Source organism: Malania oleifera, chromosome 3, assembly GCF_029873635.1.
Source record: "Malania oleifera isolate guangnan ecotype guangnan chromosome 3, ASM2987363v1, whole genome shotgun sequence".
In the NCBI taxonomy this organism is placed as follows: Eukaryota; Viridiplantae; Streptophyta; class Magnoliopsida; order Santalales; family Ximeniaceae; genus Malania; species Malania oleifera.
Genome location: NC_080419.1, coordinates 56331294 through 56348237, shown reverse-complemented (window position 1 = coordinate 56348237; position 16944 = coordinate 56331294). Strand labels below are relative to the sequence as shown.

The following is a 16944-nucleotide window of genomic DNA, read 5'->3' as shown; positions in this document are numbered from 1 at the left end:
TTTATAAAATCAAACACTGAAAATGAAAGCTGAAATGGAAAAACAGAACCAAAATGTGTAAAACTGTTTTGTTTCGGTCTGGTTTTCGGTTTTTCAGTAGCTTTGTGGCAAAATACTGTGGTTGTGGTTCAAAAATTCAATATGCTCTGAAGTGTGTGGTGGTGAATAGAATTTGTGCTTTGATTTGCTGTAGTGATGGCAGTGGCAAGGTTTTGGGCTTGATTCTAGTTATGCTTTGGTACCAATATGATGATGGGTACTAATAAGGCTATAGAAGAGAAATTGAAGACATTGGAGAGACAAAATAAGGAAGAAGAGAGAATATGAAAGGAGAGAGAGAGGAAGAGGAGGAAGGACGAGGAGCAAGAAGGAGAACAGTGGAGTGAAAGGGAGAAAGAGATGGGAAAGTTTAATTTTTATTCACAACTATACAATTTCCCTTGCAAAATATATAAACAGAGTACTTATACACGCCACACTTGAAGTAAAACAAATGATTACAGAACAACCCTAAAGAACTAAAATACCCAAGATAACTTTGAATTAAGTAAAAATTCTACAATAATGAAAATTTTTAAACCTAGATAGAAATTCTGACTTCTATATCTATAGCTACAACATGACAACCTATAGGCAGTCCTGCATAGTGGTTTTTTCATTCACTTTTTGTGCTCTTCTTTTGGTGGGGTTCAAGGAGCGAGGCCGTTTGACATCCAAAGAGTTTGACAGGTGTTATTGCATTAATTTATTCTATTTATTTATTTATTTATTTATTTTTTTTTTTCAGGAGGTTATCTTGCATTTCTCCTTGTAGTTTCTTCTTTTTTTTATAAAACATCTGTTTATCTAAAATGGCCAACCCTTTATTCATTGAGGCCTACGCATTTTGGATGTGTGAATCTCAAGTTAGATTTGGTAGAAAATTTTAACTACATGTTTATATGAAAGGACTGCTGTAATATGAGCTGACTTCTAGAACTCTTGAACAACCTTCCCAAAATAGTTGAGGGTTGTATCTTTGATTGTGAAATAACTTGAACTTTGTAATGTTATAGCTGTCTCTTGGTATGATTCACTAAATGAATTCAAGTTAGTATTTTTTGAATAACCAACAAGTAGTTTACAAATTATATTTCATTTTTTAACATATGATTTGTAATTTTCTTTATTTTTAAGAATATATATAATTTATTTTCATATTTATATCGAAAAATAAAATTCTTAAAAGGCATACATATATAAAAAGTTAGCAATAAACTAGTCATAGCATTGGTCGAAGACAAGATAAGGGAGGGGCAATTTAGATGATTTGGGCATTTGAAATGCAGGCTTTGTAGCGCACCTGTAAGCAAGGTTGCTAGAATCGGGATTCTAAGTGGGATCATTGGAGGTAGGTGTACCAAAATTACCGGAAAATCGAGAATTCGGTTGGGTATTTTGGTTCCGGTTTTAGAAATAAACCGAACGGAAAAAACTGAAAACTGAAACACACGTATCATTTAAATTTTATGAATTAAATATTCTATTTTATCTTCTTTTTACCATTTATTTTTCAGTTTTGTAAATATTCATATTCATTAATTAAAAATGATTGCATTCTAATTTTATATATTAAGTAAATCTTCTGCTTTAAAATTATTATATTTCCAAATAGTGGTTTTAAATGCACTGCAGTGGAAACATTTCTAACGGGGAAGTTGGTTTATACAGTTGTAGGGGAGACCCAACAAGATTTCATCTGCTAATCAGGAATGGGAATTGGGAAGTTGAAGTGGGAAAGAGAGGAGAGTGCTGCATGGTTGGGATTGGGGAGATGCTTGTTCCACATCAGAAGTTCCAGAAATCCTTGGGTTTCCTTTGAAAGCCACTGCCTGGGAAGGGCTTCATTACTCCCCCAGTCCTTGCTTGTAGTGGGCTGGGCTTGCAATTTATGGGAAGTTCTCACGTTGGGCTTGGGCAGTATATATGAGTAAAAGTTTTATGCCTCTGTTTTTGTTTGCCATCTGGGATTTTGGTTAAACACCAAATCGAACTGGATAACCACATTAACCGTTTTGGAAAAAACCAACGGTGTCGGTTTGCAATTTTGACAAAACCGATTTTCTTTGTTCGGTTTTTGGTTTAGCCCAAAACCGAACCTAAGGGAACTGATTACTCCTCTAGTTGGAGGGGTCTGCAGGATTGAATCATAGAATCGGATTAAGAATTGTAAGATTCTACTTTCAATGTAAAATAAATATTAAAAAATTATATATATGTGGAACTTTGTGACAAGTCTTAAGACTAAAAACTTGGTTAGTAACTTAGTAAGTATAAAAATTTTAGAAATACGATAAAAAGTTCAAACAATAAAAAGAAGAAAAAGAAGAAGAGCATGAAAAGGAGAAGAAGGAGAAAAACAGTGTTCACTGTTGAGTCTTTTCAAGAAGTAGATCTGTTTTGAAGCTTACCTCTGCAGCTTTGCTGGGCCTGCTGGCTTGGCTCTTTTCTTGGCTGCAGCTGATCAAACAAGAACTCTATGTTGAAGAGGACTGAGGTGTTCTTGTTGAACATCAACACCAAAGACAACACCAAAGAAGGAAGAGGACTGAGGACTGAACTCTGGTTGTTGAACACCATAGAACTGCTGATCAAACAGGAAGTCTGCTGGCTGCTGCTGATCAAACACCAGTCACCAGATGGAGGGCTCTCTGGCTGTTGAACAGGAGAGAAATTCAGGTGCTGGGTTGCTGGACTCAGGAGTGGCTCTTCACAATATGGGGCCCTAGGCGAATAATTTAATTAGGGGTCCTTAATATTTTATTTAATTTTTTTTTTTATTTAAAATTAATTTTTCTAAGTATATCAAATAATTTTAACTGCACTGCATCTGCACTCCACCCACCAAACACATGAATTCCATAAATAATGTTAATATTATTATATTAAAAAAATATTTAGGGGCCCCAAAAGGCAAGTACCTCAGTGGCCTAATGAAAGAGCCGGCCCTGGCTGGACTTCAATGAGGAGTAGAGGTCTGAGGTGTCGAACTCCAGGGAAGTCAGGTGCAGATTCTGTTGAATCTGTTCATTGATGGGAGGCTGTGAGTTATTTTGCTCCAGTTTTTGAAGACTTTGGACCAGAAATAAATAGGCCTTTGGACCAATAAAGACATGTAAGCAATAAAGTTGGATCGTATGATTCTATGATTCCAATTATACGATTCTACTTTACTCCCATTTTTGTTGTGACTTGGATCGTTTGGGTGAGTCTGGATTGTAGAATTGTACGATTCTATGATCCAAATTGCGATTTTAATAACCATGCCTGTGAGGAGGACTGAGTTAGTTATTGTTTTTGGTATTAAAGGGGGTAGGGGCAAACCTAAAATAACATGGAATGAGGTGGTAAGGAAGGATTTAATAGGTCTTAAGTTAGAGGAGGGAAATGCTCTCAATTGGGTGAATTGGTGAAAAAGGATTCATGTAGATTACCCCACTGTGCGACATAGGCTTGTTGTTGTTGTTGCTTGTGCCTCAATGCCTCAAGACTTACACCTCGCCTCTTAAGAGTTAAAATATCTCCCTTTGCATTTCTGCCTTTTAAAACATTGGATGCAATATAATTTTGTTCATTTATAAAATCAAACAGCAAAGGCATACTTGATCAATATTATTCACTTTCAACATCGCATGCAATGCATGGTCTGCCTAATGGTCCTAATGGTTTTATTTGCTTAGTGTGGCAATCTTGGCCCAACTCGGTATCATCTGCCTTGGCCCATTGGGCCTCATAGTTTTGTACCATAAAAGGCACCTCACAAGGTTGAAGCATAAAACTGTTTGTCTATGGCCAAGATCTCCGTAGTATACGTTCATGGGATTGTGATGCTTTGACGTGTGAGACCTACACCTTTGTATAGGATCCTCCCACAAGACATTGCTCTCAAGGCAGCTCTAATACCAAATATAACGGTCTTGGCCCAACTCTGGTGAGATATTGTTGGCTTTTGCTCATTGGAGCTCAGAGTTTTGTGCCATAAAAGGTGCCTTTATAATCTTCATAGTACACATTTGGGATCGTGTTAGTTAGCTCCTGTTGTTGTTTTATTAGCATGAGTTCACAGTGATGTTGGAATACTTTTGTTTTTGTTCGAGTCTTTTCTCAGTCATTTGATATGAATGTTACAGGTTCTATTAGTCTTCTTCTAATTATTGGGTCAAAGGTCACTTTTATATGTAAGGAGTAAGACAACTATCTTGCCATTCATTAGGTATTTCCTTTGTCTTTGTAATGTTACCCAAAAACTTATCTGGTTACTTGTCAGCGCCCCTAGATGTATAGGACTCAAGAAAGGCATAAATTGGTTTGGATCGCATGGGGGCATCAGAAAAGGCTGTGACTTGAGGTGAATTGGTGAATCAAATCAAATTGTACGAATTGTAACATTCGGATTCCACTCCTCTACAACCCATCTTAAAAAGATTTTAGAACTTTTTTCCTTTTTCATGGTGGCCTTCTATTTGCTATTTACATTAGTTCTGTCCTCCAAGGGAGAAGAAAGAAGGCTGTTGGCCCCTCATTCTACACCTTTCTTTTTTGCCACTAGATAAGATTAGAAGAAAACTGGAGTTAGAGAAGTAACCAGTTTTGAGAAGAAAACCAAACTTGACTAGGGGGTGAGCTTTGGTTGGTTTGTTGCCCTCTCCACTTTCTGGATCTAAAGATCTATTCTTCTTATTAGTTTTATATTTTTATAAGTTTTTTTTTTTTTTAATGTTTTTTATTTACTTTTTTCTTCTTGTTTTAGTTGTTGGAGCAAGCCCATGCATTAAAAATGATTTTTTAAAAAAATAAATAAAAATAAAACACCATAAAGGTCAAACTGTTATTGTTCTTTATTGATTCATTCCCTTAAAAACCATAAAGTTAAATTTTTCATTGAGTTTTTCTTGGTTCCTGCCCTTATTTTTTTAAAAAGCATACACATGATTTTTTTATTGTTAAACATGACAACTTAACACATAAACATGAAGTCTACTTTTTAAAATTTTTCATGAATCCTTAGCTATATTTTTTTTTTAATAGCAAAATAAATTCATTAATAGGAAGAGAATTTACAAGGGGGGAGAAAAGGCATCTCCCAAAAAAATCTGGAACAAACCAGAAAAAATAAACACCAAAAAACAAAAATCAATCCAACCAATTCTTCCAATCCCTATTTAAATCCTGAAAGCTAGCTTCTCTGAAAATTCCAAACCTGATACACCATAAAGAGGTCAAGAACTAAATCTTTTCCCACACCAAATACAAATTCAACTTCTCCCTGGGGAAAAAATCTGCACATTATGTTCCAGCCAAATATATTATAAAACTGCATACATGCGTACATGAAAAAAGAAGTGATTAATAATTCTTTCACTGAATAGGGGCAGATCCAACTCTCTTCCATAAAACTGAACAATTTATTTGAAATCCTCCGTGCAAAATCACAATGCAAAAAGAGGTGAGAGGCTGTTTTGGAATTCCTATGACAGAGCAAGCAAACATCTGGAGAAAGAGCCTTCAAAGGTCTCCTAATCTGCAGCAAGTTACTGGTATTAATTTTGTTAAGCACAACCAACCAAGTATTTAATTTTCGGGGGAACTTCAACCATCCAAATAACTGAATAATGAGGAAAGGGATAATTTGAATAGGTATCATGAATGGATCCTAAGTGTATCTTGAACTCTTAGGGGGCGTTTGGTAAAATAATTGTTTAAGTGCTAGACATTGAATTCAAATATGATTTTGTGAACCAGTTCTTAATTGAACTTGAACTGGTCATTGAATCTAAATCTGAATTATTTTAACTGTTTGGTATCTAATATTTGAATATGTGTTGTTTTTCAATTTTAACATTCTCAACGCTTAAAAGTATAAATATTTGACAAAATTTGTAAGCAATAACGTAAGCCAAAGTTTTTAATTTAACATAAATAAAATTTTCTTATCATATATTTAACAAATAATGATTATAAAAATAATATAATTAATATTGTATAAAAATAAATTTTTTTATTTTAACTTTAATCACTTGGGTATTGAGTTTTTTTGTCATTTTTCTTTTTTATGAGGAATACAATTTGAAAAGAGATGTTTGAATATGAATTAGAGATGTTTCCATGTCTGATCCTCAACAACAAAGCCAAGCCTTAGTCCCACTAAGTGGGGTCAGTTATATGAATCTTTTTTCGCCAATTTATGCGATCATGGACCATTTCTTTTGATAGATTCAAGGATATTAAATCCTTACTCACTATCTCCTCCCAAGTTATTTTAGGTCTACCCTTACTCCTTCTACTACCCTCCATAGTAACTAAGTCACTCTTCCTCACAGGTGCACTATGTGGCCTACATTGCAAGTGTCCATACCTTCTGAGTCGTCCCTCCCTTATCTTATCTTTTATAGGAGCTATACCTAACTTACCACGAATATGTTCATTCCTTAATTTAGCTTTCAATATTATACCACTCATCCATCTAAGCATTTTTATCTCAGCAACTTTTACTTTTTGGATATTATGTTTTTTCACCACTTAACATGATCCATATAGCATAGCTGGTCTTATAGCTGTCTTATAAAACTTCCCTTTCAATTTTAAGGGTTTTTTACGATCACAGAGCACACTTGAAGCACTTCTCCATTTTACCCAACCTGCTTTAACTCTATGCATTACATCATTTTCAATTTCTCCTTCAGTTTGCATGATAGATCCAAGGTATCGAAATCTACAAGTGCTATTTATTTCTTCATCATCAAGTTTAACTTTGTCTCCAATATTCCTCCTATCATTACTAAAATTACATTTCATATATTCTGTCATATTTCTACTTATCCTAAAGCCTCTAGATTCCAAAGCTTCTCTTCATAATTCTAACTCAGCCTCTACTCTGCCCCTAGTTTCGTCAATTAATATAATATCATCTGCAAACAACATACAGCATAGAACCTTCTTTTGAATAATCTTAGTCAATTGGTCCATCACTAAAGCAAAAAGATAAGGACTCAAAGCAGATCCTTGATGTACACCTATGGTGATTGGAAGTTCTCTAGTTTCTCCATCTATAGTCCTTATACTAGTCATTATTCCATCGTACATATCCTTAATGACATCGGTATACCTACAACATACACCCTTTTTTTCTAAAATCCACCATAGAATTTCCCTAGGTATCCTATTATATGCTTTCTCAAGGTCAATAAATATCATATGCAAGTCCCTCTTTTTCTCCCTAAACTTTTCCATTAATCTTCTTAAAAGATAAATAGCTTCTGTAGTAGATCTCCTAGGCATAAAACCAAATTGATTTTCTAAGATCTTCGTTTCTATTCTTAATCTTTGTTCAACTACCTTTCCCATAGTTTCATCATATGACTCATAAGTTTAATTCCACGATAGTTATTACAATTTTGAATATCTCCTTTATTTTTGTATATAGGTATTAAAGTGCTTTTCCTCCATTCATCTGGCATTTTCTTAGTTTTTACAATTGTATTAAATAAATTAGTTAACCAAATAATTCTGTTATCACCTAAGCATTTCCAAACTTCAATTGGGATGTTATCTGGTCCCATACTTTTCCCATTTTTCATCTTTTTTAGTGCATACTTAACTTCGTTAACTCTAATTTTGCAAATAAATCTTATATTTTTAGTCTTTTCCTCATTTGACAATTCTATGTTTAAGCCTTCTATTTGGTTTTCATTAAACAACTTACTAAAGTAACTTTGCCATCTTTCTTTAATGTCTTCGTCCTTAACCAAGACAATATCATCCTCACTTTTTATACATTTTACATTTCCTAAGTCCTTGCTCTTTTCTCTAGCTTTAGCAAGTTTAAATATATCTCTTTTCCCTTCTTTTGTACGTAATTTATCATACAAACTATTAAATGATCTATATTTAGCTTTACTAACAGCCTTTTTTGCATCTTTTCTTGCCTCCTTATATTTTTTAAAGTTATCTCTGTTTCTACATTTTTGCTACATTTTATACCAAATTCTTTTTGTCTTTATGATTTTTTGTAAATCTTTATCCCACCACCAACTCTCTTTGCTGTCGAGAATCTTCCCCTTGATTCACCTAAAATCTCTTTTGCTATCGTTTTAATAGAGCTAGCTAATCTATTCCAAAGAGTATTTGTATCTATCCCGTCCTCTATGGTCCAATCACCATCTTTGATTATTTTATTTTTAAATTTTATTATATTTTCTCCTTTTAGGTTCCACCACCTAGTTCTCTTACACTGGTTTATTTTATCTTTTTTCTTTCATTTTTTTGAATACATATATCTAACACTAAGATTTTATGCTGTGTGATTAGACTTTCACTTGGAATAACTTTACAATCCTTGCATGATAAACGATCTACCCTCCTAGTTAAAAAAAAAAATCTATTTGCCTTCTATTTTGTCCACTTTTAAAGGTTATTAACTGTTCTTCTCTCTTCTTAAAGCAAGTGTTCATTATACTAAAATCATATGACATAGGGAAGTCTAAGATCATCTCCCTAGACTCATTTTTGTCTCCATATCCATATCCTCTATGTATCCTCTCGTAATTTTTATTATCTCTTACAACGTGTCCATTCAAATCTCCTCCTATAAATATTTTCTCAGTCCCTAGTATGCCTTGTATAATACTATCCATATCTTCCCAAAATTGTTTCTTAATTTTTTTTGCTAAGCCGACTTGAGGAGCATAAGCACTAATGATATTTAGTATCTCTTGTCCTAATACCATCTTGATTTTAATAATTCTATCCCCTACTCTAGTTGCATCCACAACGCTATCTTTTAAGTTTTTGTCTATAATAATGCCTACTCCATTCTTATGTTTTTCTTTTTCAGTGTACCAAAGTTTAAATCCTGATTTATCGATTTCTCTAACTTTCTCCCCCACCCACTTAGTTTCTTGAAGGCAAATTATATTAATTCTTCTTCTGATCATTGTATCCACAATTTCCATGCTTTTACTTGTAAGTGTCCCTATATTCCAAGTTGCTAATCTAATCCTAGTTTCTTGAGCTAACGTCTTTACCTGCCCACATCCAGAATGATGCAAGAACCCTCGCATATTTGATACCATACTCGGGCGCCAGCACGGCGCGTCGCTTCGAGGCGACGACCTAGCCCACCCTCACCCACTTTTAGCTACACCCAAGTGGTTCAAGTGCAACGCGTCACTCGTAGGGGATGCCCTAGCAAATATTCGGTAAGGATTCATATCATAGTGATCTGACAAATTTTACACTGGCTGTCAACTACCTAACACAACCCTCCTCCTTTACCCGGGTTTGGGACCGGCTTTGTGTGAAAAAAATAGGACATTAAGTGCATCATAGGCGGAGTTGTTTCCATGTTTGATTCTATTAGAGGAATTTTATGAAAATTCAAAGCTACCACCAAATGCTCTGATGTCTATCCAATTCACTTATTTAGTGAACTAGTTTAGACATAGCCTTTATTCGGAAGTTATTCAGATCAAACAAACGCCCCTTTAGACTTAGCCCCGGTTTGTAATGTATTTAAAAATAAGTACTTATTATGAAAATTACGTAAGTTAAGTACTTATTATGAAAAGTAGTTAAATTAAGTACTTGTGTCAATAAATAACTTAAATAAGTACTTATTTCAAAAATTTCTTTTCCAAACTTTTTTTTAAAAGGAAAGTAGGTATTTCTTGGAAAAAAGCTAAAAAAGTATTTATAATAAGTAATCCCATTCTAATATTTTTTCCAAAAAGAACTTCTCTAGAAATGGTTGCAAATGATCCCTTAGTGCTTTAGTTTTGAGTCACATGGCGTGTGTTATTGTTTTATAGAAACTAGCTGAACTTGGTACTTGATAGAGGTGGAATGGTTAGATCATGGTATATCTTGTTTATATTGCTATTTTTGCTTTTCTGTCAATATATGCATGAGTTAAATTGATTATTGTAGGATTTAGACGTACAAAACTTGCTTCGAATGCAAGTGTCGTTCCAATTATCAATATGGTTGATCCATATTTTTTGAAATTTCAATGTATTTTATTATTTCACTTGTTGTACATATATGCAGGTAATTTGGAATCGATTTTTCAAATTTTGTACTGAATCTTTTGATTCAATTTGATTCTTGATTCATGAAATTGTATTCATGATTTGAAACTTGATTTGACAACTATGCTTGAATCATTTCTAATATCAAGTACCCTAAATTTCTAGAAACAGCATTTGGTCTTTGATATCCTCAGGATTACTAAAGCTTCCTAAATTAAGCGCTTAATTGTCCACCTTTTTTTTTTTCCCCAAAATTTAGAATCATTTTAGCAGTCTTTACAAGCTAAGCGTTTTCCTATGTTTGTTTTATCCACTTTTTTTCTTGATTGATTGGATTGACACCACAGTTTCAAAGCAAAAACAATACATTGCAGTTTATCTTATGCTGTTTTGTTTTGACATATGTGCAATTATGTTTCTGATTTTATCTTAATCAGAGATACCTTTATTTCTGGTCTCTTCTTTTTTAGTGTTAGCAGTCGTATGGTTGTTGACTCTAGTAACTAATTTTGCAGATTGTATCGAAAGATCTATCAGATCCAGTCCGTTCCCATAAAGATCTTGACAAGGATGCAGCACCTTATTTTAAGAAAGCAGTTAAATATTATGATAATCTTGCAAAGCAGTTGGTCAGCCAGGGCCATGTTTTAGACCTCTTTGCATCTGCCCTTGATCAGGTTTGTACTGGTTGACCTTTAAATTCTGTAACAATTATTCAATTTTTTAGCCTGCCGTTGCCACCACAGATGCTCATGCAATTGACCTGGAATATTTAGTTTTTATGCTTGCAATTTGTTTTCCAACTCTGAGCTCTTGTTTCCTTCAATAGAGTGCATTAAATTTTTCCTTTTAACAAAATCATTCTAACAATGTTAATGAGCAAGATATTTCGTTTTCTTTGAATTTCAATTTTTCTATAGTTATTATCATGGTTTAAAACCCAAAAGTCATCAGGTTGGTTGGACACCTGGGGGGGGCTTAAAATAATTGTTGAAAGTGTTGAACGGGCGACTTCAGGATTATTTATGTATGTTTGTGCATGTATATATCATATCCATGTGTGTGTCTGTATAAATGTGTGTTTGTGTACATATGTGTGTGTGTTTGTATTTATATATGTCTACACACGCATAGAGACACAAAAAAGGTCATAATTAGTTAATAGCCTATTAAAAGGAGTAGAAAAGAACGAGTAGCAAACAACCGGGTCCATTTTAAACAATTTTTCCTCTTATTTCAAAAAAATCTTAAAACTTACAACTACTACTATTACTGTTATTGTTGTTGTTGTTATTATTATTTTTCATACAAATGCTAAAAGATAATAAAGAGAGTGAGCGCAATTATATATTTGCTTAGCAGTAAAATATCAATCAGTGGAGAACAGAAAGAACTAAATCATAATGAGTCTCTTAATTTCTTTGCACATACATTTATGTCTGGAAAGACAGAAGCCAAAGTAATGAGGATGAAAGAATATTGCAAACTATATATATATATATGTGTGTGTGTGTGTGTGTGTATTATTTTCAGTTTTATATGTTGATGTGTAATTGTATATATGTGGAATAAAAAGGCTTAAAGAGGGATTTTCTTAATTAGGGTTTCTTTTTCCAGTTTTTTAGTTTATTTTTCATTCTTGTTTTTTCTCTTCTTTTGGTATTTCTGCTTTGAGGTTGGTCTGTCTTCTCCTAGGCTGTAATTCTCTCTCTTTATCAAAAAAGGTATACATGTGGAATAGGTTACTATTTGTGTATATACTAGTAGAGACCTGTGCGTATGCAAATATTTCAATCTAATTTTTTTTTGTGGTATGTCTGTAATTATAAATTTAGATCAATATGCTTATTGAGACAAAAGTCATTACAGAAAATTAATATTAAAAGTGTATGGCAAAGTTTTGGCAACATCTCCCCTAATATCTTGGACAATTTGAATTTTTTTAACTTGCGAATTTAATATGTAAAATTATTATAATTTTGTAGAAAGTCATAGCAGATGAGGAATAAACAAAACTACAGGGCACTGAAATCATCCCACATTTCAACATGGTATACCAAAATCATCACTGCTCTTTTTTTTTTTTTTTTTCTTCCTTTACATTAATTTCTGGGAAAATTTAGTTAAAAAATTTATTAATTCACATTATGATTAGAATCAAACTCAAAAAATTCATAAATATGAATTTCTATTCAAATCGAATTTATTGTAAAAATATTATTTTATTTACGTTTTAAATTATTTTAAAAATTTCTTGATAAATTTGAGATTTGTTAATAATAAAAATCAGTAACACTATATCATTAAATTTTAAAAATAAATATTAAATTGATTTAAAATTCAAATTGAAAAAGAATAATGGCTTAATAAAGTTCATTAACAGAATTATTAACTTAGTTTCAATTTATTAATATGTTATAAAATTTGAATTTAATTTTATATATAACATATAAGCTCCCAAACACATTGCTCCTCTGCAATGGATATTCACTTGGGCATCAGTACAATGCCCCCTCTCATGTATTCATGAACACAATATCGCCCATTCTTTACTTCAAGAGACAGAGAGAGAGAGGGTGGAGACCTGCTCTGGCCTCTGTGCGCTGGGACAACACTGGACAACAGCATTGAGTGGATCCATCATGCCAGCAAGAGCACAGGAAGGAGGCACTTGAGCATGGTGATGCTTGAGCTTCATGATTGCACCACCCTCAGAAGGGAGCCCCAAGCCTCATGACGCCCATTCTATTTCATAGCTGCACATGAAATGACTTTTTAGAGTGAGGGGGGAAGGAGGGGTAGGAGAGTAAGCATAGCTGCATGGCTGTCCCGTGCTACACATGAAATGAAATGGAGTTGATCATGAGTGCGCTGCAAAGGTAATGGATGGAGCTGGAGCAAGACTTTACACTTGCCATTGATGACCAGAGCTTTGCTATCAATGACATTCACGCCAGACCTATCATGGTCGTTATCTCCTTAAGAAGTAGAATAACAAATCTTCTGCAGATCTGCTTCTTACTTCTTATTGTTATTTTAGGGAAAACAATTTCTTGAAATGCAGCATTTCTAGCTTCTTGTTTGGTTAGTGTTTGCTTGGCCATTTTGTGGTGTGAAACCCTTTGACTGTGTGTGCAGAGGGGGGATATTTTTAACTATGAGCACCTGTTATCTTCTATCTTTGACAGATAAACCAATTAATTTTGGAGAAGCCGGTCGTCTCCAATTTTTTGGGAACGTAAAAAGGCACCAGTGCAGACGGTGTGTGCGGGCAGTTGTGGGACACTATAATAATTATATTTTTTATTTATATAACTGTACAAAAAAGTTTTGATTGGCTTTTATATATTTTTTATTTTTTAACAAAATCACCAAAAATTAAGATTTGAGGTTTTGGAGTCCATAGAGAGGTCCTTGTTCTGCTTTTGTATATATAATGTGTATTATTCTACCATTGAACAAAGAACATTCTTTGAGCATTGTGGTATGATATTTGGCTGCATTCCTGCATGTTTAGGTATCAAGTTCTCTCTATTGCATCCCGCTACATTTTGTGAGGGATCTTGGTCAACCTAGCGGATGCACTGGGTCTGATGGTTCAGGCTGAATTGCCTGAGTTCAAACAATTCCTGGTTTTCAACATAACTCAGGCTGGTGAGACAATTGGTTCCGATACTACCTAGTTGGGTTGAAAGATCCAGTCCGAGTTTTTAAACTATAGTTGTAATAATGCATAAGAATTTTTTTTCAAGTTTGTTTGGTTCTGTTTGTTGTCCTCCACTATTTCTCCTAATACGTCAAATGGTGGAAAGAAGTTGTGTTTGAAAGATTCTATTCCCAAAATATCTTCGTCAAAATTCTGCAAGCACGTATTATGGTTATTAAAATGGTTATAAATGATTGTGTGGATTTAAATACTTTCATCTATTGCAGGAAATTGATTGGTGAGTAAAACTTGGTGTATAGATTCGTCTTTTCTAAGCCTTTTCACTGTTATCAAGAGCAGATTTTTTTTGAGAAGGTGCCCATGGCTTTTCAGTTTCATATGTACAATGGTTGATGCTTTCATTCATCTTATATGTCCCCAGGCCACAAGGCTCCCCGCTTTGGGAGGGGTAGGTGGAAGGTCATCACAGTGTACACAACCTTTCCTCTGCTTTTATGTTGAGAGGCTGTTTTCTTGGACTCGAACCCATGATCAATTGGTCATAAGGGAGCAACCTTACCGTTGATCCAAGGTCCTCCCTCTTTCATGCATCTTAAAAGCCAACCTTTTTTCCTCATATCAAAACACTTGAAAAGAGCAAGATAGAGCATCTGTTACGTATGTTACTGGTTTCTTATGTGAAAATTTGGGGAACTTAAGATTGGTTTCATGAAATTAGTACCACTCTGGTTGAGAAGTGTTTTATGATAAGAAGGTTTAAAATCTTCCACAACTCAGTTGTCTTCCTAAACCATTTTCAATTCAAGGGGTCATGGTCTTTTTTTAATGGAACATTTGCTAGTGGGATTTTGGATGTTGGGAAATAAATAATTAAAGTTGGGTTGAATGCTTTAGTAGCCAGGCCCATTCTTGCAGGATATTAGGAACTAAGGTTGGCGACATTTTGAGAAAATTTGGGGGTTTTGAATAAAGGTGCGTTAGCTAGAGAGGAGCACAATTAAGGGGCCCTTGAATCAGATTGCTTCATTGGGGGTCTTTTTTGTAGAGCAAGCAGCCAAGAGGCTTGATGGGTGGAAGCATTGTTATGTTTTTCTTAGGTGGTCTTATCACTCTAGTTTTAGCTTGCGGTCCAATATTCCTAATTTACTTTTTATCATGGTTTTAAATTGTGTTAGTTGGTAGCATAATGTAACGGTAGTGGGTGCAGCGAGAAGCAGGAGTAGCTGATGTTACATAACGGAAGCAAGTGTAAAGACTGAATTTTTTTCAAGCACACACAACCTTATGCTTATTAGTGTATTTGCATTTTTTAAGCTTTTAACCCTTCTTAGAAAGAGTTTTAGTGTATTTTGGATCCTTTAGCTCAGCTAAGTTGTTTGGTGAGGGGCAGGAAATTTACATTTGTTTTTAAATGACATTAATAGAAAAATCACGCTTGTGTGTGTATTTTTTTTTTTCATTATTCATATGTGATAAATTCTTATGTTTGATAAATTCTTATGTGTGATGAATTAATAAAACAAAATACATTATGCGTAAGACATACGAATAATACAATAACTAGAAAAGAACAAAAGGTTAAAGTTGAAAATATAGAACATAAATATCAAATTGCTAATATTATCAAAATTAAATATTTACTTAACAAGTTAGTATTATTGAATTATTAATTAATGCATCTTGTGTGAGTATTTAAAAAAATAGGAAATTTTGTATCATTATCATTCTCATTATAATGTTCTCCCCCCTCTCTCCACGTAGTATATTGAGTATGATTTATGAAAGGGGGAAAAACAAAAGTGAGGAGAAATAAATTAAATTTTTTTTCTGTAACAGTTCTATAGCGGTTACGTAACGATTGTAGTTGCCTTTGCGAAACGGTCACAGTTTGTAATGGCCACTATGGCCGTGATTTTTCTTCCAACCAATTTCGCGATGTCTAATGGTTTTGGGAACCCAAAAAACCGTTATTTAATGGTGAGAGCTTCTATTTTAAACCATGCTTATTTAGGATCAGTGGCTGGGGCTTGAGAGAATGGGAGTGTTGATGAGAGATTTTCTTTTGTTTTTTTGGGGTGGGGGGTAAAAAGGCCATTAAGTAGGGAGGTTGTGAGCTAAATCTAAGGAGTTTTAGGTATTGGTGTGTTACATTTCTTCAAGGGTAATATGGTTTACTTTTTCTTTGAGAAATTCAATTACTTTGTCATACAAAAGTAAATATGGACTCCATAGGAATGATTGTGATACTAAGGTTGGAGAGAGTGTTTCCCATGCTAGTCTTTGGAAATTTCCTCTCACAAATTCATCCACCCATGCTCATTACGCTTGTAACTTTTTCCTTGAGAATTTCAATCACTTTGGCATAAGGTAATCGAAAGTAAATGTGGTCTCGATTGGAATGATTGTGATACCAAGGTTGGAGGGAGTGTTTCCCATGCCACTCTTTGGAAATTTCCTCTCACAAATTCATCCACCTTTATCTCTTGTGCTTATAACACTATGGGAAATGGTTCTAAATTTTGGTTTGGAAGGATTTCCCCCACCCCAACCCCCCCCCCCCCCCCGCCCCCCGCGCGGGGGCGCAGATAACAAAAGGAATGTATTAAGAAAGAGGAGTGAAATTACAACCTAGCGGGGGCGCAGATAACAAAAGGAATGTATTAAGAAAGAGGAGTGAAATTACAACCTAGGGGAGGACATAAGATCTTTGAAAAAAGAAAAAAAAGGTCACAAAAGGAAAAGAAACCAACAAACTCTAAATAAGAGAATTCTTTAAACCTTTTCCACTATAGTTGACAAAGCATGAATTTTCTAGTTGGCGCTGCCTTCTATTTAATTTACTTTTACCACCATCCAAGAAAAACTTTGTTCCCTCTAGGATAAGCTAGCCTCAATTCTATCATAGTCATCACTATTGAGCTTTGATGTCCTTCACACCAGCCTCCTTGACAAGGGTGGGTAAAATCCTATCCCCAACAGATTGCTCACAGGCGGCTGTTCACCCACCCCCTCCAAATTTTCAAGCGGTTAAGGAGGCACGTGTGAAATATCCAAATTGCCTCATTCCAATAATAAAACCACCATGACAGACAATTATTATCGTACTCTCATTTTTTGAAGTATCACCCAATTTCTTTTCCTTCTCAGTACGACTTACTTCATTGCTCTTCTTTAAGCCTATTTGTTTATAGGATATGGATGGTTTTTAATGTA

At 34.2% G+C, this 16944-nt stretch overlaps 1 protein-coding gene across 1 annotated transcript in view; it reads left to right on the top strand.

Moving 5' to 3' along the window:
• LOC131150645 (protein transport protein SEC23 E-like) overlaps positions 1–16944 on the top strand; it is a 62510-nt gene that overhangs the window by 11669 nt on the left and 33897 nt on the right. Inside the window, exon 3 of the mRNA XM_058101496.1 lies at positions 10580–10741. Coding sequence (XP_057957479.1) covers positions 10580–10741 — 162 coding nt within the window. The remainder of the gene's footprint in view (positions 1–10579; positions 10742–16944) is intronic.